Source organism: Boleophthalmus pectinirostris, unplaced genomic scaffold (genome assembly GCF_026225935.1).
Source record: "Boleophthalmus pectinirostris isolate CB_2022bp ecotype Guang Dong unplaced genomic scaffold, ASM2622593v1 HiC_scaffold_13, whole genome shotgun sequence".
NCBI lineage: Eukaryota > Metazoa > Chordata > Actinopteri > Gobiiformes > Gobiidae > Boleophthalmus > Boleophthalmus pectinirostris.
The window spans coordinates 2,972,435-2,998,756 of NW_026571036.1; the positions used below are offsets into that span (position 1 = coordinate 2,972,435).

At 42.7% G+C, this 26,322-nt stretch overlaps 1 protein-coding gene and 1 pseudogene across 1 annotated transcript in view; both read right to left on the bottom strand.

The window, feature by feature from the left end:
- LOC110165278 (uncharacterized) overlaps positions 1–11,084 on the bottom strand; it is a 29,394-nt gene extending 18,310 nt beyond the window's left edge. The window contains exons 1-8 of the mRNA XM_055149752.1: positions 10,751–11,084; positions 7,816–7,984; positions 6,464–6,613; positions 4,973–5,133; positions 3,140–3,313; positions 1,760–1,901; positions 1,280–1,464; positions 726–867 (exon numbers count right to left, since the gene is read on the bottom strand). Coding sequence (XP_055005727.1) covers positions 726–867; positions 1,280–1,464; positions 1,760–1,901; positions 3,140–3,313; positions 4,973–5,133; positions 6,464–6,613; positions 7,816–7,984; positions 10,751–10,939 — 1,312 coding nt within the window. The 5' untranslated portion in view covers positions 10,940–11,084. The remainder of the gene's footprint in view (positions 1–725; positions 868–1,279; positions 1,465–1,759; positions 1,902–3,139; positions 3,314–4,972; positions 5,134–6,463; positions 6,614–7,815; positions 7,985–10,750) is intronic.
- Positions 11,085–13,695: 2,611 nt separating this feature from the next.
- On the bottom strand, positions 13,696–25,914 carry LOC129407741 (cytochrome P450 2K1-like; annotated as a pseudogene).
- Between the last annotated feature and the right edge of the window lie 408 nt (positions 25,915–26,322).

Sequence of the window (26,322 nt, forward strand, 5' to 3'; positions counted from 1 at the left end):
CTCGACGAATGTCTTATCCAGTTTTACTCTAGACCAGGGGTGTCAAACTCATTTTGGTCCGGGGGCTGTATCCAACCTACTTTGATCCAAAGTGTCCGGATCAGAAAACTCATGTCATATAAACCCAAAAATAACAATAAGTTCAAATATTTGTGCAACACAAATCTATTACAGAAATCTTTTTTAGATGATGAACTCTTTCTTTTACAAAATATTATAATATTATGAACAACCTGAAATGTTTCAATTTAAACACAATGTTTTAACATTAACTTGCATTTGCATTGTATGCATTTGATAGAATTTAGTCATGTTTTCTTTTTTGCTCCTGAAACTTTTATCCTGAACAAGTGCATCAATATCAGGCACCACGTCCTGATCTTCAGAATGTCATTCAGGTGCTTGTGTGTTGTGTGTGTGTGTGTGTGTGTTGTGTTTTAGCTTTGACGCAGTTTTGTTTTATTCATGTTCATTACTGAGAAAACCTGCTCACAAAGGTAGTAACTGTAAATCTATTATTTCCAGTTGCATGTCTGTGAGCACATCAGAGGTTTTGACGGTGAATGGTGTACGAAAAATTGCAAATTCTTTCTTCAGGTTTTAAAATATAATTCAAATATTTTAGTAGAAAATCAGCCAAGGGCCAGATTAAAGGTCTTGAAGGGCCAGATCTGGCCCCCGAGCCATATGTTTGACACCCCTGCTCTAGGTCCTCGGTGCTGTACCTGCAGAGAAGGGCATGAAGGCGTCTCTCTTCCTGAACGTTCCGTCTTTGTGGAGGAAGTGATCCGGATGGAAACTGTGAGGCTTTTCCCACTCGCTCTCGTCGTAGAGCACTGAGGTGAGGAGCGGCCACACCTGAGTGCCCTGAAAACAACACACCGGGGTCGTGGTTAGGAGTTACCATGGAAACGAAATGCACACATTAACAAACAGTGTCAAAAAAGTTTTCTGACTATCTGAAAAGTCAAGAAAAAAAGCAAAAGTGATTTAAACGGCACATTTTCAGAAATCTGTGATCAGTCCGGGTGGTGGTTCTCCAGTTACTCGTCTCCGTGGAAATGTTATTGCTTTACCTCCAATATTCCAAAGTATTGCATTAAACCTTTCAGTCTCCATAGAAACAAGCAGGAGACGCCACCTGAAGTGTGTGGAATTGGATTGTGTGTGTTTGTTCTTAAAGAAACAAGGGCGTCTTTTCTTTAGACATACAGAATTTTTCACGCCACGCATTTTCATCAGCAACTCCTTCCACAAAGTCATGTCTGTTCCGCCTCACCCTTTTGATGAAGTGTCCCTGGAAGGTGATGTCTCGGCTGGTTTTGTGGGGCAGGGACATTGGGACGATGTTGGCGAACCTCTGAGTCTCGTGGATCACGGCGTCTGTGAAGGGCATGTCTCTTCTGTCCTCCGTCTGGACCTGGCGACTTCCGATCACCCTGAAGATCTCCTCACGAACCCGGTCTGAGAAAAGGAGAGAAACAAGACTGAACTAGGACAAAAGCAGGACTAAAGCAGGACTGAAGCAGGATTGAACCAGGACTAAAGCAGGACTGAAGCAGGATTGAACCAGGACTAAAGCAGGACTAAAGCAGGACTGAACCAGGACTAAAGCAGGACTGAACCAGGACTAAAGCAGGACTAAAGCAGGACTGAACCAGGACAACCAATAGACAACCAATAAAAAGTGCTCAGTCGTAACAATCTTCTAGAGCAGATCTTAACATTCTTCAAACTCTTCTGACTCTGCTCTTCTTACCCTGGATGTGTGGGAACTTGGCCATGAGCAGAAAGGCCCATCTCAGAGTCGTGGCTGTGGTGTCGGTTCCTGCTGCAAACATCTGCAGAACCGTCCGGAGCAGGTTCTCCTCGTGGTACGGAGAGTTAGGAACGCCGCTCTCCTGCCAACCAAACACAACAGATGCTTTAAAGGGGTACTGCATAACTTTTCCGGTACAGGGCCCGACAGTGTTCGAAAATATGGCATGAAACTTTTCAGTCTCCATAGGAACAAGCAGGACTAAAGCAGGACTGTCCAAATAAACAGTCACAATAACAGCAAAAATGAATCACCGTGGTACTAAGAGGCCCATCGTGGTGCCCACCGTGTTGGGCCACCGCGATCACCACACGTGACCAATGTGAGTCGACCCAGAGTCCTGCACAGGTCCGTTTTTAGAGACCCGCACCCGCCCAGACCCAGTAACATTCCACCCTTTACCGCCAGTGCTCGTGGTAACTCAGGACTAACCCAGGACTAAGGTGCACCCATGTAGACCGTCTGGTGACAGTCGAAAAGACCGGTGTAGAGCGCTGCGCCGCACGGAGGTAAACGCAGCCGTCGCACGATCGCGCTTTGTGGACACCTGCTCCATGGGCTCGGGGTTCTCTCTTTCTAAAGTCTACAGGTACACGACCTGGTGCAGGACCCTGACCCCGACCTGGTACAGAACTCTGACCCGACCTGGAGCAGGACTCTGACTCAAGCTGCCACAGTGAGAGCTGGAGAGATGCAGAGACACTTGTTCCAAAGCCAAATGTTTCTTCTCCCACGCTACACACACTACACACGCTACACACACTACACGCGCTATACACACTACACACGCTACACACACTACACACGCTACACACGCTACACACGCTGCACACACTACACGCGCTACACACACTACACACACTACACACGCTACACACGCTACACACACTACACACACTACACACACTACACACACTCCATCCACACCACAACCTGGGTCTGGGGAGAAACTCCCTAACTAAATTTGACATAACTAAAGTAAAAAGTTTGATCACCGTGTGCAAACAGCATCAAACCCTCTCTAATCCAAAGAAATATGTGTCAGGGTCAAGGTTTAGCTTTATTGGATCTATACAACTGTACACGGAAAAATGTAAAGTAGCTTATTTCGACGGGGCTGCGTGAATCGATAAACGTCACTGTTGATTTAGGCTGTGGGGAGCTTATTTCGACAGAACGACACTAAACAGAAACTCTTTGGTCCCTGAGATCTGCTCTGTCAGATGAATAAAAGAGCACAGAAAACACATGTCTGACAGATCAGTTTTAGTGTATTTTGCTGAGATTAAATTAAAAACATTGATGGTGTTTGGGACTGACCTTTTCCTGAGTCAGCATGAAGGCGTCCACGAAGCCTCTGCACATCTGTGGGTTCAGAGTCTCTCTCAGTTTCTGAAAAAACCTTCGATTCTGTTCTTCAGCTTCCTCCTTGTTTTTCATAACTTCATTCCTGTTTGGCACCAGGCGCCCGAGCCACGGGAACAGGTTATAGATCTGCACAAAGCACATTTAGTCAATCTAAAGGGCTCCAAACTTCTACTCTACTCTAAGCTACTTTTACAAACCCAAAATGCCAAAAGCGATACTCATTTATTATATATAAGAAATTGATATAAGAAAGATGGCAAGACTTAGATGGAGACAGCTAAATGCAAAAACAAATATAAAACATAAACCATTATCCATTTATTAGGTCAAAGAGTTAAGCACCAGAGGTAATAATTATGTAATTAATGCATTTTGAGTTATTCAGCATAATATGTATAATTCAGACCCAGACTCTATGTGATGAATACGATTTTTTGAGGGACAAAATAATGAAATAGAATCATGTGTTGTGGGTTAATACGAATATTTTAAGACCAAAATGCCAAAGCTCAAAGCAGCAGGTACAGAGAGGAGCCTTAAATGGACGGGTGTTTGTCTGACCTGACTCGACGGGGGTTTGTCTGACCTGACTTGAATGGACGGGTGTGTGTATGACTTGAATGGACGGGTGTGTGTATGACTTGAATGGACGGGTGTGTGTATGACTTGAATGGACGGGTGTGTGTATGACTTGAATGGACAGGTGTTTGTCTGACCTGATTTGAATGGACTGGTATTTGTCTGACCTGACTCGATGGGTGTTTGTCTGACCTGACTCGATGGGTGTGTGTATGACCTGACTCAACAGGTGTTTGTCTGACCTGACTCGACGGGTGTGTGTCTGACCTGACTCGACGGGTGTGTGTATGCCCTGATTCAATGGGTGTTTGTCTGACTTGAATGGACAGGTGTTCGTCTGACCTGAATGGACGGGTGTTTGTCTGACCTGACTCGACGGGGGTTTGTCTGACTTGAATGGACAGGTGTTCGTCTGACCTGAATGGACGGGTGTTTGTCTGACCTGACTCGACGGGGGTTTGTCTGACCTGACTCGACGGGTGTTTGTCTGACCTGACTCGACGGGTGTGTGTATGACCTGACTCGACGGGTGTTTGTCTGACCTGACTTGAATGGACGGGTGTTTGTCTGACTTGAATGGACGGGTGTTTGTCTGACCTGACTTGAATGGACGGGTGTTTGTCTGACCTGAATGGACGGGTGTTTGTCTGACCTGACTCAACAGATGTTTGTCTGACCTGACTCGACGGGTGTGTGTATGACCTGACTCGATGGGTGTGTGTCTGACCTGAATGGACGGGTGTTTGTCTGACCTGACTCGACGGGTGTGTGTATGACCTGACTTGACGGGTGTGTGTATGACCTGACTCGACGGGTGTTTGCCTGACCTGACTCGATGGGTGTTTGTCTGACCTGACTCGACGGGTGTTTGACTGACCTGACTTGACGGGGGTTTGTCTGACCTGACTCGACGGGTGTTTGACTGACCTGACTCAACAGATGTTTGTCTGACCTGACTCGACGGTTGTGTGTATGACCTGACTCGACGGTTGTGTGTATGACCTGACTCGACGCTTGTGTGTATAACCTGAATGGACGGGTGTGTGTATGACCTGACTCGACGGTTGTGTGTATGACCTGACTCGACGGGTGTGTGTATGACCTGACTCGACGGTTGTGTGTGTATGACCTGACTCGACGGTTGTGTGTATGACCTGACTCGACGGTTGTGTGTGTATGACCTGACTCGACGGGTGTGTGTATGACCTGAATGGACGGGGAGCCCAGCAGCTGCATGTTCCTGTTGATGTTTTGGACCAGAGTGATGAAGTCGGGGTCGTCGTATTCGAAGCGGCTGCCGTAGACCAGGGAGCAGATGATGTTTGACACGGCGCAGTTCACCGACTCCGTCAAGTCAAACGCTTCTCCTGAAATCAACAAAGAGGAAATATTCAACTTCTGTGGGGCATTAACTAAAACACAAATACACAAACAGGATTTAGATCATTTAGGTTTAGTTTGATTGTTTTTGGTTTACCCAAGTTGGTCCTGATTTAGACCAGGTTTAGTCCTGGTTTTGTCTTGGTTTAGACCAGGTTTAGTCCTGGTTAGTCCTTGTTTAGTTCTAGTTTAGACCTGGTTTGTTGGTGCTATTTTAGTCCTGGTTTAGTCCTGTTTCATCCTGATTTGGTTTAGTCCTGTTTTAGTCCTGTTTTAGTCCTGTTTTAGTCCTGGTTTAGTCCTGTTTTTCATCCTGATTTGGTTTAGTCCTGTTTTAGTCCTGTTTTAGTCCTAGTTTAGTCCTGTTTTAGTCCTGATTTGGTTTAGTCCTGTTTTAGTCCTGTTTTAGTCATGGTTTAGTCCTGTTTAATCCTGATTTGGTTTAGTCCTGTTTTAGTCCTAGTTTAGTCCTGTTTAATCCTGATTTGGTTTAGTCCTGTTTTAGTCCTGTTTTAGTCCTAGTTTAGTCCTGTTTCATCCTGATTTGGTTTAGTCCTGTTTTAGTCCTAGTTTAGTCCTGTTTCATCCTGATTTGGTTTAGTCCTGTTTTTAGTCCTGTTTTTAGTCCTAGTTTAGTCCTGTTTTCATCCTGATTTGGTTTAGTCCTGTTTTAGTCCTAGTTTAGTCCTGTTTATCCTGATTTGGTTTAGTCCTGTTTTAGTCCTGTTTTTTAATCCTGTTTTAGCCTTGGTTTAGTCCTTGTTTAGTCCTGTTTAATCCTGATTTGGTTTAGTCCTGGTTTAGTCCTGTTTTAGTCCTGGTTTAATCCTGTTTTAGTCCTGTTTTAGCCTTGGTTTAGTCCTGTTTAATCCTGATTTGGTTTAGTCCTGGTTTAGTCCTGTTTTAGTCCTGTTTTAGTCCTGTTTTTTAATCCTGTTTTAGCCTTGGTTTAGTCCTTGTTTAGTCCTGTTTAATCCTGATTTGGTTTAGTCCTGTTTTTTAGTCCTGTTTTAGTCCTGTTTAGTCCTTGTTTTAGTCCTGTTTAGTCCTGTTTTAGCCTTTTTAGTCCTGTTTAATCCTGATTTGGTTTAGTCCTGGTTTAGTCCTGTTTTAGTACTGTTTTAGCCTTAGTTTAGTCCTGTTTAATCCTGATTTGGTTTAGTCCTGGTTTAGTCCTGTTTTAGTCCTGTTTTAGTCCTGTTTTAGCCTTGGTTTTAGTCCTGGTTTAGTCCTGTTTAATCCTGGTTTGGTTTTAATCCTGTTTTAATCCTGTTTTAGTCCTGGTTCAGTCCTGGTTCAGTCCTGGTTCAGTCTCACCTCTGTACTCGTTGAAGACCTGGCTGAGACACTGGGCTTCTTCTCGGATCTTGTCCTCGCAGACTCTCCGGCCCATCCCGAAGTCCCTGAGGTTGGTCAGACTGAAGCGTCTCATCTCCCTCCAGGCGTCTCCGTTGGCCCAGATCACTCCTGGACACAAATCAAGATATGAACATTATTACTAGACTAATGAGCCCGGAAAAGTGCGAGTACCTTCAGCAACCTTGGCGAAAATCTGGTAAGACAAAAATTGTGACAATCCCGGTTTAGACTAAATTTAGACCTGTATTTTTCGGACTATAAGTGTCACTTTTTTCATGGTTTGTGTGTTTCCTGCGACTTACTCTCCAGTGTGACTTCGATATTAACTCTTTCCCCCCTGGACGCCTACTAGGAACAACCCATACATATGTTACTAGGGCTGCCCCACAGAGCATAACTGCATAAAAGAAAACAGACTTCCACGAGTGATTTCAGGGCAATTTTGGTTCATAATCGAGTATAAAGCCCGGATAGTTTGTTTGGATATCGCAGGACTCCATACAGACGCATCAGCGGCATTCTCATCTTCGTAAGATTCACTCTCTGTAAGTCCGTCGCTATCGCTGTTTTCCACTTTATAATCACCCTCATCATCACTTTGAAATCTATAAAAGTCACTTTCTCTAAACTTATCCATAAAATACGTCCGCTCCTCATTATTTCTAAAACTGTGCGCCACAGCGCCGCGATCTTTCCATTGCACGTGTTTCGTGTTGTGTTTTTTCCGGAAGCTACCATCGTCACTACTTCGATTAACTTCGGAAAAAATCGGCAAAAACATATCCTTGAATCCTAATGGTCAGTCTAGTGTGGGTTGTAGTGGCCTCTACCTATACCTATTGAACCAGGACTAAACTGCTTTCAATCCTGGTCTGGTCCCAGTCTCAGTCCTGGTATCAGTCCCGGTCTCAGTCCTGGTCCTGTTTCTGGTCTCAGTCCTGGTCTCAGTTCTGGTCTGGTCCCAGTCTCAGGCCCGGTCTGTTCCCGGTCTGTTCCCGGTCTCAGTGCCGGTCTCAGTCCCGGTCTGGTTCCGGTCTGGTTGGACCTGGTTCAATCCTGGTTCAGTTCTGGGTCAGTCCGGCATCGGAGTTTAAGTCACGGAAACGGGAAACGGTCATTATCCGTTTTTTTTTTCCATTTTTCATTTAAACACAAAATCAAAAACTGACAAACCGAATCATTATCTGTTTTTCCATTTTAGTTTTGGAGACAAATAATGAAGAAAATTGTTTTTTTTTTTTTTACTTTCTTGTTTTTGGATTTTACTGAAAAACAAATGAACGAACGACACACATGGATTCTGGATTTACCGGCTTTGTTCACGTCCAGCGTCTCCTTCAGGATGTGCGGGACTTCTCTGTCTCCAAACACCTCGGCGTGGGTCACCAGAGCCTCCTTCACCGTCTTGTACCCGGCCACGACCACCACCCGATGAGGGCCCAACCACACCGAGAACACGGGGCCGTACTGACGAGCAAACTACCACAAAAACACAAACACAAAATCTTTCAAATACAGCCACGGATAACACTGCTGTTTCACTTTTTTTTACTTTTATTGTTTACTTTTTCCGCCGGATGCACACATAACCAGACATAACACACTTTTAATGCATTATGTATATCCTCAAGTTCTATTTACTCATTAAACTTGTTTAAACTTTAACTTTTGCCTCGAATCTCGCATTTCAAATATTTAAACTTCTTAAAAAGCTCTGGAGAAAACAGCACAAAGCCTCTGAGTCACTGGGTCACTGGGTCAAGTCCTTTGAAATTGTCCGTAGTAAAATTAAAAGTGCAGTTTGTATTAAAATTAAAAGTGCAGTTTGTAGTAAAAGTCAAGGTGCAGTCTGGAGTAAAAGTAAAAGTGTAGTCGGTAGTAAAAGTAAACAGTTTGTAGTAAAAGTAAAAGGGTCTGCACAGGTGAGTCTGGGTACGAACAGGTGAGTCTGGATCTGTGTGCGCAGGTGAGTCTGGGTCTGCGCAGGTGAGTCTGGGTCTGCGCAGGTGAGTCTGGGTGAGTCTGGGTCTGCGCAGGTGAGTCTGGGTCTGCGCAGGTGAGTCTGGGTCAGGGTCTGGGCCCTGTTCAGCTCCAGAGATCACACATCTCATAGCCCCGCCCCTCGTGATGTGATTGATTGTGAAAGTCCCAAGAGAGATTTAAACGTTTATGCAGACTGACCTTTTACACACATACATTTTAAGTGTTAATATTTAACTGTGTCGCAGCTTTGTGCAAAGGTTCTAATGAATAAAAATCACATGATCTGACCTTTGGATGGATTTACAGACACATTCTGTTATAATTTTTTTATGATTTTTTTATCAATTTGATCAAACCAACCAAGTCTCTCCAGTCAGTATCAGCAAAAAGATAAGTTAGATTAGCTTGATCTATTTGCTGTAGTTTCACACTGATCCGGAGGTTCCGGAGTCACACTGCAGATATTTGTACCTGATTTATGGTTCATCTTTCTGAGATCACATGAAAGTTCTAATTAAACACATTTGTTTCACACACTGCACTTGGAGCAAACATTCAGATTTAAATTATAAAGGGTTCAATAAAGGTCCTATATTGTGCAAAACTGACTTTTGTGAGCTTTAAGCCATTTTAGAACGTTGTTGCCTCCTTTAAAAAACAGACCTGGAGTCATGTTTTGTTTCATTCACAATAGTGTTGTAATACTCGAGATCGTTTTTTTCACGGTCTTGGTCTCGCCTTTTCTCTGACTCGAGGTTTGAAACTCGACGAGTGTGATCATATTTCACAACGGCCGCTGTTGTCGGCAATTAGGAAAAAAGGTTTAAAAATCCTACCCACTTTCTTCACTTTGAAGCAGTTTTCTGTAAAGTGCCAGTGGAAATGGGATTAATGAAAACTGTTGGTGAGGGTCCAAAAAAGAGGTTTAAGTGAAGTATAGTTTGTTTGTCTTATTTTTAGTTAATTTTGCATTAACTAATTAATTCATTTAAAAGTCTCGGTCTCGACCTTTAAAAGTTATTAGTTATAAGTTATTATTAGTCTGTCTACATCTCCAAATCAAAGAGAGAGTTTTACCTTTCAGGTTTTGTTTTCCCTAAATATGAAAAAACACAACTCCAGGTCTGTTTTTTGACAAGGAAACAACATTATAACAGAACAGAGAGAAGTGTAATATGAGCCCTCGAAATATGGATTAAACCAGGGGTGCTCACACTTTTTCAGCATGTGAGCTACTTACAAAATGACCAAGTCATAAAGATCTGCCTAATACAAAGCCAAGCAAATTGCACTGAAACACTCTGTGCCCCTTTTTTTGGACCCTCACCCACAGTTTGAGAACCTCTTCTTTAAGAGAACTTCCTCTGGCACTTTACACAAAACTGTGAAAAAAGTGAATGAAGATTTTTAAACCTGTTTTTTAAAGTTCCAAACTGGAGTTTCATTCTTTTCTGGTTTTGCAGTGATATTTTCCAGCCTCTGCACGTTTACCAAACCAAACGCACATCGTGACAAAACACAGATGCATTTGTGCACTTTTGTTAGACAAACTTCAGCCAAATGTGGCAGTAGGTCTGTTCTGTAGATCCGCTCTATGCTGTAGACCTGCTTTGTGCCAACACTGGAACACAAATTTAGACTGGTTTTTGCTTCACGTTTGGTCTTGCTCTTCTAATCAGCCGCACTGTGGGAGGGGCTTGTGTTCGCTGTACGCAGGAAGGAGCGAGAGCGTGAAAAGGCGAGGGGCGGCGTGCTGACGTGAGGCAGATGGACAGGTAGGATGTTCAGGAAGTTGAACCTGCCCTGTGATGCACGCTGGTACACGAGGGCACACGCTGTCGCAGACGAGCCGTGCGTAGGGAGCGTGTGTGTTTGTGATGCGCCGTAGAGTCTCCGCGGGCTGCACTGAGACGCCCCACACGCTCCTGCTCCCCGGTACAAGTTAATTGCCAACAGCAGCGACCCGTAATGAAATATGATCGCACTTGTTGAGTGTCAGATCTTGAGTGAGAGACAAGACCGAGTCCAAACGCGAGTCCGAGACGAGACACGGCGATCTACCCACACGACCTTGGCGATCAACTGGTAGATCGCGATTGACGTATTGAGCACCACTGGATTAAACATCCAGGGGTGCTCAATTCATCCCCAGACAATTTTAGAGCTGCACATCAAAGTCTCAAAGTGCGTTTAAATCATTGTTTTTAGCTGATCAATTCCATCACTGATCTTGAAATAAGGCGCTGAGTATGTTACGTTCACCTGAGTCAGGGTCTGGTAGGGTCTCTTCAGGTCCAGCTGCAGCAGGTTCCCCAGGACTGGGACTGGTCTGGGTCCTGGGGGTCCCCCATCTGAGTCCAGACCACTATAGGCCAGGCAGAACAGGATCAAGAAAAGGACGAGCCCCAGAACGGAGCCGGGACTGGAGAGGAGCACTTCTGAAAACCCCATCGGACCAGTGGATACTGTGGTTTAATGTTAATGCAGAGCGATGGTATTTAATAGAGAGGGGCGGGGCTTAAACTTCACTTCAAAGGTTATTTCAGGTGAGAGGAGGAGATCTCGAGTAAAAGTTTATGCAGCAGGACTATTCAACTAATAAACATAAAAGCACAAAACAAGACTAGAACCAACCCACAAGTCTAAACCAGGACTAACCCAAACACAAGCCCAGGTTTATGAACAAGATTATAACATGATTTAAGACGTATGATAAACATTTCCAGACTCTGGCCCCTTTGTCCCTCCCCACTTGAACTGGCCCTATGATGCAATCCTCAAAAGCTGTCATGGCCTATTTTGATTAGTTAGTTAATAATAATAATAATATATAATAATAATGATTATTATTATTATTATTATTATTATTATTAATATTATTAAAATTAGGCAGTTTATGCAAATCACTAAAGTTAATCTACAGACCGAAGGGGTTTAGGCTGAATTTTAACGCTTGTTTTGTCAAATCCCTTTTTAACATAAAGAACAGGAGACCAGACGGCAGAACTATTTACAGAAAACAACACAAAGCTCGTCTATTATGAGCGCAGGAAAGAGTACGTACGTAAATAATTTGGTATACACATATAGACAATATATTAATGAATTATTTATTAATCATTGCATTTACCCAAAGCGCTTTACAGTTCATTATTCATTCACTCAACACTTGGTGGTGGTAAACTCCTGGGGCAGACTGATGGAAGCAAATCTGCCAGAAAATACTGCATTTACTACAGGAGAATATACCTACTCAAGCTCCATCCACCTGTACAGTCAGTCTATACATGTATCCTTATTTACACTGAAATATAGATTTAAAATGAAAAGAAATGAAGAGAAACATGTCCACAAACTCCAGTTCACAGTTTCAGTTCAATTGTTCAACTTCATAGAACAAAGTAAGTACAGAGCAGTGGAAGTGCACTGGTGTAGGGGGAAATCGGACGCTGCACGAATCCTTAATTTATAAGCATGTTTGAGAGACCATAACTTCATCAAAAATAGAGCTAGGAAGCTGAAAAAATGTGTATTATCGTAAATTACTGGTCATAGATTCTGAATCTGTTGTCAAATATTGTGTATCTTTATTAAGGGGGGCTCTGTGGGCCCTCAAAATCTCACATTTGGTTGCTGCTCAATTTTTATTTATTTTTTCTTCAATTTTTGAGGTCCAAAATCTATTTACTCCAAATAAATATTTACAAACTAACTGAAAATTTGAGAGAATGACCATTTCTGACCACAATCTCACACTTTTCTGAGTTTTCATGTGGACGGTGTAGAGTCCCAAATATGGTCACAGACCAAATCTGATCTTTTTGGCCTCTTCTTTTGAGCCTCGGTTCCCCATGTGGCACAGTTAGATGTTGATCAAATTTTTACCAGAGAAACTTTGGCATATTCTGATTAGTTTAAAGTAATAAAAACATCTACTATTAACTTCCTTCATTTCAAACTGAATTTTTGAAAATGAGCTCTCATGGGTCATTTTTGGTGGAGCTTAGGTACATTTCCACCTTCTAGAAAGGTTCAAATACCTTTAATAGACTTAAACATTATTTGCTTGTTATAAGGGAAGACAATTACAAAAAAATGTAATTTAAACACAATGTTTTAACATTAACTTGTATGCATTTCATAGAATTTAGTCATGGTTTCTTTTTGCTCCTGAAACTTGGCATCTTTTATCCTGAACAAGTGCATCAATATCAAGCACCATGTCCTGATCTTCAGAATGTCATTCAAGTGCTTGTGTGATGTATGTTGTGTGATGTGTGTTGTGTGATGTGTGTTGTGTGTTGTGTGTTGTGTTTTAGCTTTGACGCAGCTTTGTTTTATTCATGTTCATTACTGAGAAAACCTGCTCACAAAGGTAGTAACTGTAAATCTATTATTTCTAGTTGCATGTCTGCGGCACATCAGAGGTTTTGACTGTGAATGGTGTACGAAAAATGGTAAATTCTGTCTTCAGGTTTTGAAATATAATTAAAATATTTTAATAGAAAATCAGCCGAGGGTCAGATTAAAGGTCTTGGAGGCCGGATCCGTATGTTTAAATGGTCACATTTTTCTATAGTGCTTTTCCACCTTCAAGGCACTCAAAGCGCTTTACAACACTCACCCATTCACATACACACACCAGTGTACACAGGTGGGCAAGGTAAAGTGTCTTGCCCAAGGACACAACAGCAGCATTCATCTGTGGGAGCTGGAATCACACCAACCTGTGGGTCAGTGGATCTGACCACTCAACCTGTGATGTTTATGTACAGAGCTGGATTTGAACCACCAACCTTCAGATCAGTGGGCGAATGCTCTACCAACTGAGCTAACACCCCTGTACTAGACGGTTTGAAGGCAAGAACCCCGGAAGTTGTAGACGGCGCACCGGCCAATCAGCTGTGAGCTGTGAAGTCATGACGTCAAACTCGTGGCGTCTGTCTGTGCATTGTTGTTTAAGCTGCAGGGTGCAAAGTGTGAGAAAAAAATAGCGGCTTATAGTCCAGAAATTATGGTAATTTATAAACTACAAACACCATGATAAAAACTTGATTCAATATCTGAATGGTTGATAATGCACAGTCCTGTTCATTATATTAACTGCCCTCCCCCATTACTTTGTTTGTTTTTACTTTTCTTTCATTTGTTGTTTTACTGAAAATTATGGAAATAAATGTCTAAAAATAAAAGATTAGACAAAGAAATAAATGACAACAGCTTTATTTTGTGAATTTATAGAAAATTGTGCCACTGTTAAATGTAACTACTGATTTATGGTGCGTTTGTTTATCCGTCCGACTCAGAAATCCGAGGATGTTGCTTTGGGACACGTCCTTTTCCTCAGACAGAGAAACTGGGAAGAACTCAGAGCCAGGATTCCCAGACAGAATCCACGACGACGTGTTTAGTATGAACTGTTTTCATTGTGTTTGGAGGTTTGGTGGTTTAAATGACAATTTAAAGGTTTGAATGTTCGGCGCGTGTTGTTTGTATTTGATTTGGTTTTATTTAACTTTTTATGGACTCTGCACGACCAGAGATGTAAGAACTGAATTTTGTTTATACTGAATTGTTCTGTTTATACTGAACTATTCTGTTTATACTGAATTATTCTGTTTATACTAAATTATTCTGTTTATACTGAATTCTTCTTCAGTTGTGTATTTGAAGTACAGATTTATTTTGGGGCCTGATACTCGGCCGATCCTAAAGCAACAAAAGCTTTCTGGTTTGGCGTCCACGAAAACATAATAAATATAATAAACCAGTTGAAGCGCAGACATGACGTCGTTTCCGAGATCCGAGTTGGAGACGGATGGATAAAAGAACGCACCTTTACTTTTCTGATATTTCATTGCAAAGTTCAGTGGAATTAAAAGGAAAAACTTCTCCTGCCCCCATCAACTCCAGAAAAGCAAACAGCTCGTCTTTCAAAGGTCTGGAGGGTGTTTAGGAGCAGGACACGACGCAGAGTTTGTGCGGCGTAGGGTTCAGCGTGAGGCCGACCCGAGCTCTCAGGTCCAGGTCCTCCTCGCGAACACCAGGGGGCGCAGTGAAGCGGAAACTCTGCATCAACGTCACAAAGAAAATGAACAACTCCATCCGAGCCAAAGACTTCTCCCAGACAAATCCTACGACCTGAAAGAAAGAAAGAGGAGAGAGGGATGAGAGGAGAGAGGAGAGAGGGGGACTCTTCAAGACTTGTTCTTTCTTCAGTTTTGTGTGTAAACAAAATCATTTATTAAAACTCAATGTTTTTATTAGTTAATGTGATTTTTGTGTGTTTGCAAAGAAAAGAAACTTAGAACTCATCAACACTTCTGAGGCTACACTTTGCCCCCCTCCCCCTGTCCCGAATTTCAGTCAATCTCATCTGGTCACCCTCAGCGAATGTCTTATCCAGTTTTACTCTAGACCAGGGGTGTCAAACTCATTTTGGTCCGGGGGCTGTATCCAACCTACTTTGATCCAAAGTGTCCGGATCAGAAAACTCATGTCATATAAACCCAAAAATAACAATAAGTTAAAATATTTGTGCAGAGAAACACAAATCTATTACAGAAATCTTTTTTTAAATGATGAACTCTTTCTTTTACAAAATATGATAATATTATGAACAACCTGAAATTTTTCAATTTACACAAAATGTTTTAACATTAACTTGCATTTGCATTATATGCATTTCATAAAATTTAGTCATGTTTTCTTTTTGCTCCTGAAACTTGGCATCTTTTTCCTGAACAAGTGCATCAATATCAGGCACCACGTCCTGATCTTCAGAATGTCATTCAGGTGCTTGTGTGTTGTGTGTTGTGTGTTGTGTTTTAGCTTTGACGCAGTTTTGTTTTATTCATGCTCATTACTGAGAAAACCTGCTCACAAAGGTAGTAACTGTAAATCTATTATTTCCAGTTGCATGTCTGTGAGCACATCAGAGGTTTTGACGGTGAATGGTGTACGAAAAATTGCAAATTCTGTATTCAGGTTTTAAAATAGAATTAAAATATTTCAGTAGAAAATCAGCCGAGGGCCAGATTAAAAGTCTTGAAGAAATTTTAGAAGCAGTACGTGTATGTGTGAGTACATTTTACCCATTTAAATGCACTTTACTTGAGTAGAAATGTGCTGTACTCTGAGTTGTACCTGCAGAGAAGGGCATGAAGGCGTCTCTCTTCCTGAACGTTCCGTCTTTGTGGAGGAAGTGAGCCGGATAGAAACTGTGAGGCTTTTCCCATTCGCTCTCGTCAAAGTGCACAGAGGTGAGGAGCAGCCACACCTGAGTGCCCTGAAAACAACACAGCACATTAACAAAGAGTGTCAAAAAAGTTTTACCTGCTCTGAAAACTCAAGAAAAAATGGTTATTGGAGGAGAGGAGAGGAGAGATGAGAGGAAACGAGAGGAAATGAGAGGAGAGGAGAGAGAGGAGAGAGAGGAGAAGAGAGGAGAGGAGTGAAAAAAAAATTAAGACGGTCTGAAAACTCAAGAAAAAACGCAAAAGTGATTTAAACGGCACATTTTCAGAAATCTGTGATCAGTCCGGGTGGTGGTTCTCCAGTTACTCGTCTCCATGGAGATGTTATTGCTTTACCTCCAATATTCCAAAGTATGGCGTTAAACCTTTCAGTCTCCATAGAAACAAGCAGGAGACGCCACCTGAAGTGTGTAGAATTGGATTGTGTGTGTTTGTACTTAAAGCAACAAGGGCGTCTGGATATACAGAAGTTTTCACGCCACACACATTTTCATCAGCGACTCCTTCCACGAAGTCGTGTCTGTTCCGCCTCACCTTTTTTGATGAAGTGTCCCTGGAAGGTGATGTCTCGGCTGGTTTTGTGGGGCAGGGACACTGGAGCGATGTTCCCGAACCTCTGCGTCTCGTGGATCACGGCGTCTGTGAAGGGCAGGTCTCTTCTGTCCTCCATCTGGACCTGGCGACTTCCGATCACCCTGAAGATCTCCTCACGAACCTGGTCTGAGAGACGGAGAGAAACGGGACTGAACCAGGACTGAAAGCAGGACTGGACCAGAACTGAAGCAGGACTGAACCGGGACTAAAGCAGGACTGAACCAGGACTAAAGCAGGACTGAACCAGGACTAAAGCAGGACTGAACCAGAACTGAAGCAGGACTGAACCGGGACTAAAGCAGGACTGAACCGGGACTAAAGCAGGACTGAACCGGGACTAAAGCAGGACTGAACCAGGACTAAAGCAGGACTGAACCAGAACTGAACCAGAACCAGAACCATTGTGTGGACGAAAGGCATCATGGTATTCTACAATTTCATGACCATTTTCTCCATTTCGAGGCACGAAAGGCATTTTGTTCACGGAATAAGTCCAGTGACACTTGGCGCCTCATGCAGAAGTGTTTTGTCTTGTTTCAGTGACACATGCGGCGATGCCACCCTGGTGGCTGTTGACAGATTGAATGTTTTTCCGCTAAATATTAAGGTCTCTTTACGGTGTGTTTAGCTGGGTTTTCGCCTGGTATATTAACTTTTTTCCAAATTCTGCAGGAAGAAGGACAATAACGTCTTTCCCCTTGATAAAATTCACCAACATTCTCTTTGTTCCGACTTTAAATCCTCGATCTCGGGAATCGTTGACAACACAGAATGTCTGTCTCTTCGCTGATTGGCTGGTGCCCGAACTCGCACTTCCGGGGTTTTTGTGAACCGTCTAGTGTATTCTGATTCCTGACCTAGTCACTGGAGAAAAATTTAATTGAGTGGAAACACTAGGTGGCGCCAGACTGGCTAAATGAAAACGATACCGTTGCTACTTTCTGATACCGCGGGATACCGTAATACCGTATTATCGCCCAAACCTAGGATGGAATATTTTTAAAAAGCTCACTAAGAAATTAGGTCATATGTCCAAAATTCCAGACTGTCCCTTTAAAGGACCCTGAAACACAACACAACAACAAACACACCCAATAGACAAAAAAAACAAAAAAGTGCTCAGTCGTAACAATCTTCTAGAACAGATCTTAAAACCACTTACCATCCACCCGCCCGCCGGCGGGCGATTTTCCCCCCAAAAAAATTTCACTCTGTATTATTCATTATTGTTTTCACTACTGGCATGCCATACATCGTTTTAAAGCTTAATTTCTCAATAAAACAACCATATCATTCATTTTATGCCATACAACGAGCCCAAAACGCGATAACTTAAACATTCACATCATAATCAAAGAATAAAATACGCGTTTCTTGCCGGTTCTGTCGGTCCAAAACGCGTTCAATCCATGAAAAGTTGTACTCAATAAGTCCGTAATAATCCACAGAAAAAAGAATATCAAGTTGTTTTTCCATAAAATAATTCCATGTGGGGAAATAATCCATAAACNGGGGCTGCGTGAATCGATAAACGTCACTGTTGATTTAGGCTGTGGGGAGCTTATTTCGACAGAACGACACTAAACAGAAACTCTTTGGTCCCTGAGATCTGCTCTGTCAGATGAATAAAAGAGCACAGAAAACACATGTCTGACAGATCAGTTTTAGTGCATTTTGCTGAGATTAAATTAAAAACATTGATGGTGTTTGGGACTGACCTTTTCCTGAGTCAGCATGAAGGCGTCCACGAAGCCTCTGCACATCTGTGGGTTCAGAGTCTCTCTCAGTTTCTGAAAAAACCTTCGATTCTGTTCTTCAGCTTCCTCCTTGTTTTTCATAACTTCATTCCTGTTTGGCACCAGGCGCCCGAGCCACGGGAACAGGTTATAGATCTGCACAAAGCACATTTAGTCAATCTAAAGGGCTCCAAACTTCTACTCTACTCTAAGCTACTTTTACAAACCCAAAATGCCAAAAGCGATACTCATTTATTTATTATATAAAGAAATTGATATAAGAAAGAGGGCAAGACTTAGATGGAGACAGCTAAATGCAAAAACAAATATAAAACATAAACCATTATCCATTTATTAGGTCAAAGAGTTAAGCACCTGAGGTAATAATTATGTAATTAATGCATTTTGAGTTATTCAGCATAATATGTATAATTCAGACCCAGACTCTATGTGATGAATACGATTTTTTGAGGGACAAAATAATGAAATAGAATCATGTGTTGTGGGTTAATACGAATATTTTAAGACCAAAATGCCAAAGCTCAAAGCAGCAGGTACAGAGAGGAGCCTTAAATGGACGGGTGTTTGTCTGACCTGACTAGAATGGACGGGTGTGTGTATGACTTGAATGGACGGGTGTGTGTATGACATGAATGGACGGGTGTGTGTATGACTTGAATGGACGGGTGTGTATGACTTGAATGGACGGGTGTGTGTATGACTTGAATGGACGGGTGTGTGTATGACTTGAATGGACAGGTGTTTGTCTGACCTGATTTGAATGGACTGGTATTTGTCTGACCTGACTCGATGGGTGTTTGTCTGACCTGACTCGATGGGTGTGTGTATGACCTGACTCAACAGGTGTTTGTCTGACCTGACTCGACGGGTGTGTGTCTGACCTGACTCGACGGGTGTGTGTATGCCCTGATTCAATGGGTGTTTGTCTGACTTGAATGGACAGGTGTTCGTCTGACCTGAATGGACGGGTGTTTGTCTGACCTGACTCGACGGGGGTTTGTCTGACTTGAATGGACAGGTGTTCGTCTGACCTGAATGGACGGGTGTTTGTCTGACCTGACTCGACGGGGGTTTGTCTGACCTGACTCGACGGGTGTTTGTCTGACCTGACTCGACGGGTGTGTGTATGACCTGACTCGACGGGTGTTTGTCTGACCTGACTTGAATGGACGGGTGTTTGTCTGACTTGAATGGACGGGTGTTTGTCTGACCTGACTTGAATGGACGGGTGTTTGTCTGACCTGAATGGACGGGTGTTTGTCTGACCTGACTCAACAGATGTTTGTCTGACCTGACTCGACGGGTGTGTGTATGACCTGACTCGATGGGTGTGTGTCTGACCTGAATGGACGGGTGTTTGTCTGACCTGACTCGACGGGTGTGTGTATGACCTGACTTGACGGGTGTGTGTATGACCTGACTCGACGGGTGTTTGCCTGACCTGACTCGATGGGTGTTTGTCTGACCTGACTCGATGGGTTGTGTTCTGACCTGACTCGACGGGGGTTTGTCTGACCTGACTGACGGGTGTGTGTATGACCTGACTCGACGGGTGTGTGTATGACCTGACTCGACGCCTGGACGGGGAGCCCAGCAGCTGCATGTTCCTGTTGATGTTTTGGACCAGAGTGATGAAGTCGGGGTCGTCGTATTCGAAGCGGCTGCCGTAGACCAGGGAGCAGATGATGTTTGACACGGCGCAGTTCACCGACTCCGTCAAGTCAAACGCTTCTCCTGAAATCAACAAAGAGGAAATATTCAACTTCTCTGGGGCATTAACTAAAACACAAATACACAAACAGGATTTAGATCATTTAGGTTTAGTTTGATTGTTTTGGTTTACCCAAGTTGGTCCTGATTTAGACCAGGTTTAGTCCTGGTTTTGTCTTGGTTTAGACCAGGTTTAGTCCTGGTTAGTCCTTGTTTAGTTCTAGTTTAGACCTGGTTTGTTAGTGCTATTTTAGTCCTGGTTTAGTCCTGTTTTAGTCCTGTTTTAGTCCTGGTTTAGTCCTGTTTTAGTCCTGGTTCAGTCCTGGTTCATCCTGATTTGGTTTAGTCCTGTTTTAGTCCTGTTTTAGTCCTAGTTTAGTCCTGTTTAATCCTGATTTGGTTTAGTCCTGTTTTAGTCCTGTTTTAGCCTTGGTTTAGTCCTGTTTAATCCTGATTTGGTTTAGTCCTGTTTTAGTCCTAGTTTAGTCCTGTTTAATCCTGATTTGGTTTAGTCCTGTTTTAGTCCTGTTTTAGTCCTAGTTTAGTCCTGTTTCATCCTGATTTGGTTTAGTCCTGTTTTAGTCCTAGTTTAGTCCTGTTTCATCCTGATTTGGTTTAGTCCTGTTTTAGTCCTGTTTTAGCCCTGTTTTAGTCCTGGTTTAGTCCTGGTTTAGTCCTGTTTAATCCTGATTTGGTTTAGTCCTGGTTTAGTCCTGTTTTAGTCCTGTTTTAGTCTTGGTTTAATCCTGTTTTAGTCCTGTTTTAGCCTTGGTTTAGTCCTGTTTAATCCTGATTTGGTTTAGTCCTGGTTTAGTCCTGTTTTAGTCCTGTTTTAGTCCTGTTTTAGCCTTGGTTTTAGTCCTGGTTTAGTCCTGTTTTAATCCTGATTTGGTTTAGTCCTGTTTTAGTCCTGTTTTAGTCCTGTTTTAGTCATGGTTTAATCCTGTTTTAGTCCTGTTTTAGTCATGGTTTAGTCCTGTGTAATCCTGATTTGGTTTGGTCCTGGTTTAGTCCTGTTTTAGTCCTGTTTTAGCCTTGGTTTAGTCCTGTTTTAGTCCATTTTTAGTCCTGATTTAGTCCTGGTTTAGTCCTGGTTTAGTCCTGTTTAGCCTTGGTTTAATCCTGTTTTAGTCCTGTTTTAGCCTTGGTTTAGTCCTGTTTAATCCTGATTTGGTTTAGTCCTGGTTTAGTCCTGTTTTAGTCCTGTTTTTTAATCCTGTTTTAGCCTTGTTTTAGTCCTTGTTTAGTCCTGTTTTAGTCCTGATTTGGTTTAGTCCTGTTTTAGTCCTGTTTTAGCCTTGGTTTAATCCTGTTTTAGTCCTGTTTTAGCCTTGGTTTAGTCCTGTTTAATCCTGATTTGGTTTAGTCCTGGTTTAGTCCTGTTTTAGTCCTGTTTTAGCCTTGGTTTAGTCCTGTTTTAGTCCATTTTTAGTCCTGATTTAGTCCTGTTTTCCTGTTTTAATCCTGTTTTAGTCCTGGTTCAGTCCTGGTTCAGTCTCACCTCTGTACTCGTTGAAGACCTGGCTGAGACACTGGGCTTCTTCTCGGATCTTGTCCTCGCAGACTCTCCGGCCCATCCCGAAGTCCCTGAGGTTGGTCAGACTGAAGCGTCTCATCTCCCTCCAGGCGTCTCCGTTGGCCCAGATCACTCCTGGACACAAATCAAGATATGAACATTATTACTAGACTAATGAGCCCGGAAAAGTGCGAGTACCTTCAGCAACCTTGGCGAAAATCTGGTAAGACAAAAATTGTGACAATCCCGGTTTAGACTAAGTTTAGACCTGTATTTTTCGGACTATAAGTGTCACTTTTTTCATGGTTTGTGTGTTTCCTGCGACTTACTCTCCAGTGTGACTTCGATATTAACTCTTTCCCCCCTGGACGCCTACTAGGAACAACCCATACATATGTTACTAGGGCTACCCATAGAGCATAATTGCATAAAAGAAAACAGACTTCCACGAGTGATTTCAGGGCAATTTTGGTTCATAATCGAGTATAAAGCCCGGATAGTTTGTTCGGGTATCGCAGGACTCCATACAGACGCATCAGCGGCATTCTCATCTTCGTAAGATTCACTCTCTGTAAGTCCGTCGCTATCGCTGTTTTCCACTTTATAATCACCCTCATCATCACTTTGAAATCTATAAAAGTCACTTTCTCTAAACTTATCCATAAAATACGTCCGCTCCTCATTATTTCTAAAACTGTGCGCCACAGCGCCGCGATCTTTCCATTGCACGTGTTTCGTGTTGTGTTTTTTCCGGAAGCTACCATCGTCACTACTTCGATTAACTTCGAAAAAAATCGGCAAAAACATATCCTTGAATCCTAATGGTCAGTCTAGTGTGGGTTGTAGTGGCCTCTACCTATACCTATTGAACCAGGACTAAACTGCTTTCAATGCTGGTCTGGTCCCAGTCTCAGTCCTGGTATCAGTCCCGGTCTCAGTCCTGGTCCTGTTTCTGGTCTCAGTCCTGGTCTCAGTTCTGGTCTGGTCCCAGTCTCAGGCCCGGTCTGTTCCCGGTCTGTTCCCGGTCTCAGTGCCGGTCTCAGTCCTGGTCTGGTTCCGGTCTGGTTGGACCTGGTTCAGTCCTGGTTCAGTTCTGGGTCAGTCCGGCATCGGAGTTTAAGTCACGGAAACGGGAAACGGTCATTATCCGTTTTTTTGTTTTTTTTCATTTTTCATTTAAACACAAAATCAAAAACTGAAAAACCGAATCATTATCTGTTTTTCCATTTTGGTTTTGGAGACAAATAATGAAGAAAATTGTTGTTTTTTTTTTACTTTCTTGTTTTTGGATTTTACTGAAAAACAAATGAACGAACGACACACATGGATTCTGGATTTACCGGCTTTGTTCACGTCCAGCGTCTCCTTCAGGATGTGCGGGACTTCTCTGTCTCCAAACACCTCGGCGTGGGTCACCAGAGCCTCCTTCACCGTCTTGTACCCGGCCACGATCACCACCCGATGAGGGCCCAACCACACCGAGAACACGGGGCCGTACTGACGAGCAAACTACCACAAAAACACAAACACAAAACCATCTTTCAAATACAGCCACGGATAATACTGCTGTTTCACTTTTTTTACTTTTATTGTTTACTTTTTCCGCCGGATGCACACATAACCAGACATAACACACTTTTAATGCATTATGTATATCCTCAAGTTCTATTTACTCATTAAACTTCAGCTTTAGAACTCGTTTAAACTTTAACTTTTGCCTCGAATCTCGCATTTCAAATATTTAAACTTCTTAAAAAGCTCTGGAGAAAACAACACAAAGCCTCTGAGTCACTGGGTCACTGGGTCAAGTCCTTTGAAATTGTCCGTAGTAAAATTAAAAGTGCAGTTTGTATTAAAATTAAAAGTGCAGTTTGTAGTAAAAGTAAAAGTGCAGTTTGTAGTAAAAGTAAAAGTGCAGTCTGTAGTAAAAGTAAAAGTGTCTGCGCAGGTGAGTCTGGGTATGAACAGGTGAGTCTGGGTCTGCGCAGGTGAGCCTGGGTCTGCGCAGGTGAGTCTGGGTCTGGGTCTGGGCCCTGTTCAGCTCCAGAGATCACACATCTCATAGCCCCGCCCCTCGTGATGTGATTGATTGTGAAAGTCCCAAGAGAGATTTAAACGTTTATGCAGACTGACCTTTTACACACATACATTTAAGTGTTAATATTTAACTGTGTCGCAGCTTTGTGCAAAGGTTCTAATGAATAAATCACATGATCTGACCTTTGGATGGATTTACAGACACATTCTGTGATAATTTTTTTATGATTTTTTTATCAATTTGATCAAACCAACCAAGTCTCTCCAGTCAGTATCAGCAAAAAGATAAGTTAGATTAGCTTGATCTATTTGCTGTAGTTTCACACTGAGGAGGTTCCGGAGTCACACTGCAGATATTTGTACCTGATTTATGGTTCATCTTTCTGAGATCACATGAAAGTTCTAATTAAACACATTTGTTTCACACACTGCACTTGGAGCAAACATTCAGATTTAAATTATAAAGGGTTCAATAAAGGTCCTATATTATGCAAAACTGACTTTTGTGAGCTTTAAGTCCATTTTAGAACATTGTTACCTCCTTTAAAAACAGACCTGGAGTCATGTTTTGTTTCATTCACAATCGTGTTGTAATACTCGAGATCGTTTTTTTCACGGTCTTGGTCTCGCCTTTTCTCTGACTCGAGGTTTGAAACTCGACGAGTGTGATCATATTTCACTACGGCCGCTGTTGTCGGCAATTAGGAAAAAAGGTTTAAAAATCCTACCCACTTTCTTCACTTTGAAGCAGTTTTCTGTAAAGTGCCAGTGGAAATGGGATTAATGAAAACTGTTGGTGAGGGTCCAAAAAAGAGGTTTAAGTGAAGTATAGTTTGTTTGTCTTATTTTTAGTTAATTTTGCATTAACTAATTAATTCATTTAAAAGTCTCGGTCTTGTCTCGGTCTCGACCTTTAAAAGTTATTAGTTATAAGTTATTATTAGTCTGTCTACATCTCCAAATCAAAGAGAGAGTTTTACCTTTCAGGTTTGTTTTCCCTAAATATGAAAAAACACAACTCCAGGTCTGTTTTTGACAAGGAAACAACATTATAACAGAACAGAGAGAAGTGTAATATGAGCCCTCGAAATATGGATTAAACCAGGGGTGCTCACACTTTTTCATCATGTGAGCTACTTACAAAATGACCAAGTCATAAAGATCTACCTAATACAAAGCCAAACAAATTGCACTGAAACACTCTGTGCCCCTTTTTTTGGACCCTCACCCACAGTTTGAGAACCTCTTCTTTAAGAGAACTTCCTCTGGCACTTTACACAAAACTGTGAAAAAAGTGAATGAAGATTTTTAAACCTGTTTTTTAAAGTTCCAAACTGGAGTTTCATTCTTTTCTGGTTTTGCAGTGATATTTTCCAGCCTCTGCACGTTTACCAAACCAAACGCACATCGTGACAAACACAGATGCATTTGTGCACTTTTGTTAGACAAACTTCAGCCAAATGTGGCAGTAGGTCTGTTCTGTAGATCCGCTCTATGCTGTAGACCTGCTTTGTGCCAACACTGGAACACAAATTTAGACTGGTTTTTGCTTCACGTTTGGTCTTGCTCTTCTAATCAGCCGCACTGTGGAAGGGGCTTGTGTTCGCTGTACGCAGGAAGGAGCGAGAGCGTGAAAAGGCGAGGGGCGGCGTGCTGACGTGAGGCAGATGGACAGGTAGGATGTTCAGGAAGTTGAACCTGCCCTGTGATGCACGCTGGTACACGAGGGCACACGCTGTCGCAGACGAGCCGTGCGTAAGGAGCGTGTGTGTTTGTGATGCGCCGTAGAGTCTCCGCGGGCTGCACTGAGACGCCCCACACGCTCCTGCTCCCCGGTACAAGTTCATTGCCAACAGCAGCGGCCGTAATGAAATATGATCGCACTTGTTGAGTGTCAGATCTTGAGTGAGAGACAAGACCGAGTCCAAACGCGAGTCCGAGACGAGACACGGCGATCTACCCACACGACCTTGGCGATCAACTGGTAGATCGCGATCGACGTATTGAGCACCACTGGATTAAACATCCAGGGGTGCTCAATTCATCCCCAGACAATTTTAGAGCTGCACCTCAAAGTCTCAAAGTGCGTTTAAATCATTGTTTTTAGCTGATCAATTCACATCACTGATCTTGAAATAAGGGGCTGAGTATGTTACGTTCACCTGAGTCAGGGTCTGGTAGGGTCTCTTCAGGTCCAGCTGCAGCAGGTTCCCCAGGACTGGGACTGGTCTGGGTCCTGGGGGTCCCCATCTGAGTGCAGACCACTATAGGCCAGGTAGAACAGGATCAAGACCAGGACGAGCCCCAGAACGGAGCCGGGACTGGAGAGGAGCACTTCTGAAAACCCCATCGGACCAGTGGATACTGTGGTTTAAAGTTAATGCAGAGCGATGGTATTTAATAGAGAGGGGCGGGGCTTAAACTTCACTTCAAAGGTTATTTCAGGTGAGAGGAGGAGATCTGGAGTAAAAGTTTATGCAGCAGGACTATTCAACTAATAAACATAAAAGCACAAAACAAGACTAGAACCAACCCACAAGTCTAAACCAGGACTAACCCAAACACAAGCCCAGGTTTATGAACAAGATTATAACATGATTTAAGACGTATGATAAACATTTCCAGACTCTGGCCCCTTTGTCCCTCCCCACTTGGACTGGCCCTAGGATGCAATCCTCAAAAGCTGTCATGGCCTATTTTGATTAGTTAGTTAATAATCATTATTATTATTATTATTATTATTATTATTATTATTATTATTAAAATTAGGCAGTTTATGCAAATCACTAAAGTTAATCTACAGACCGAAGGGGTTTAGGCTGAATTTTAACGCTTGTTTTGTCAAATCCCTTTTAACATAAAGAACAGGAGACCAGACGGCAGAACTATTTACAGAAAACAACACAAAGCTCGTCTATTATGAGCGCAGGAAAGAGTACGTACGTAAATAATTTGGTATACACA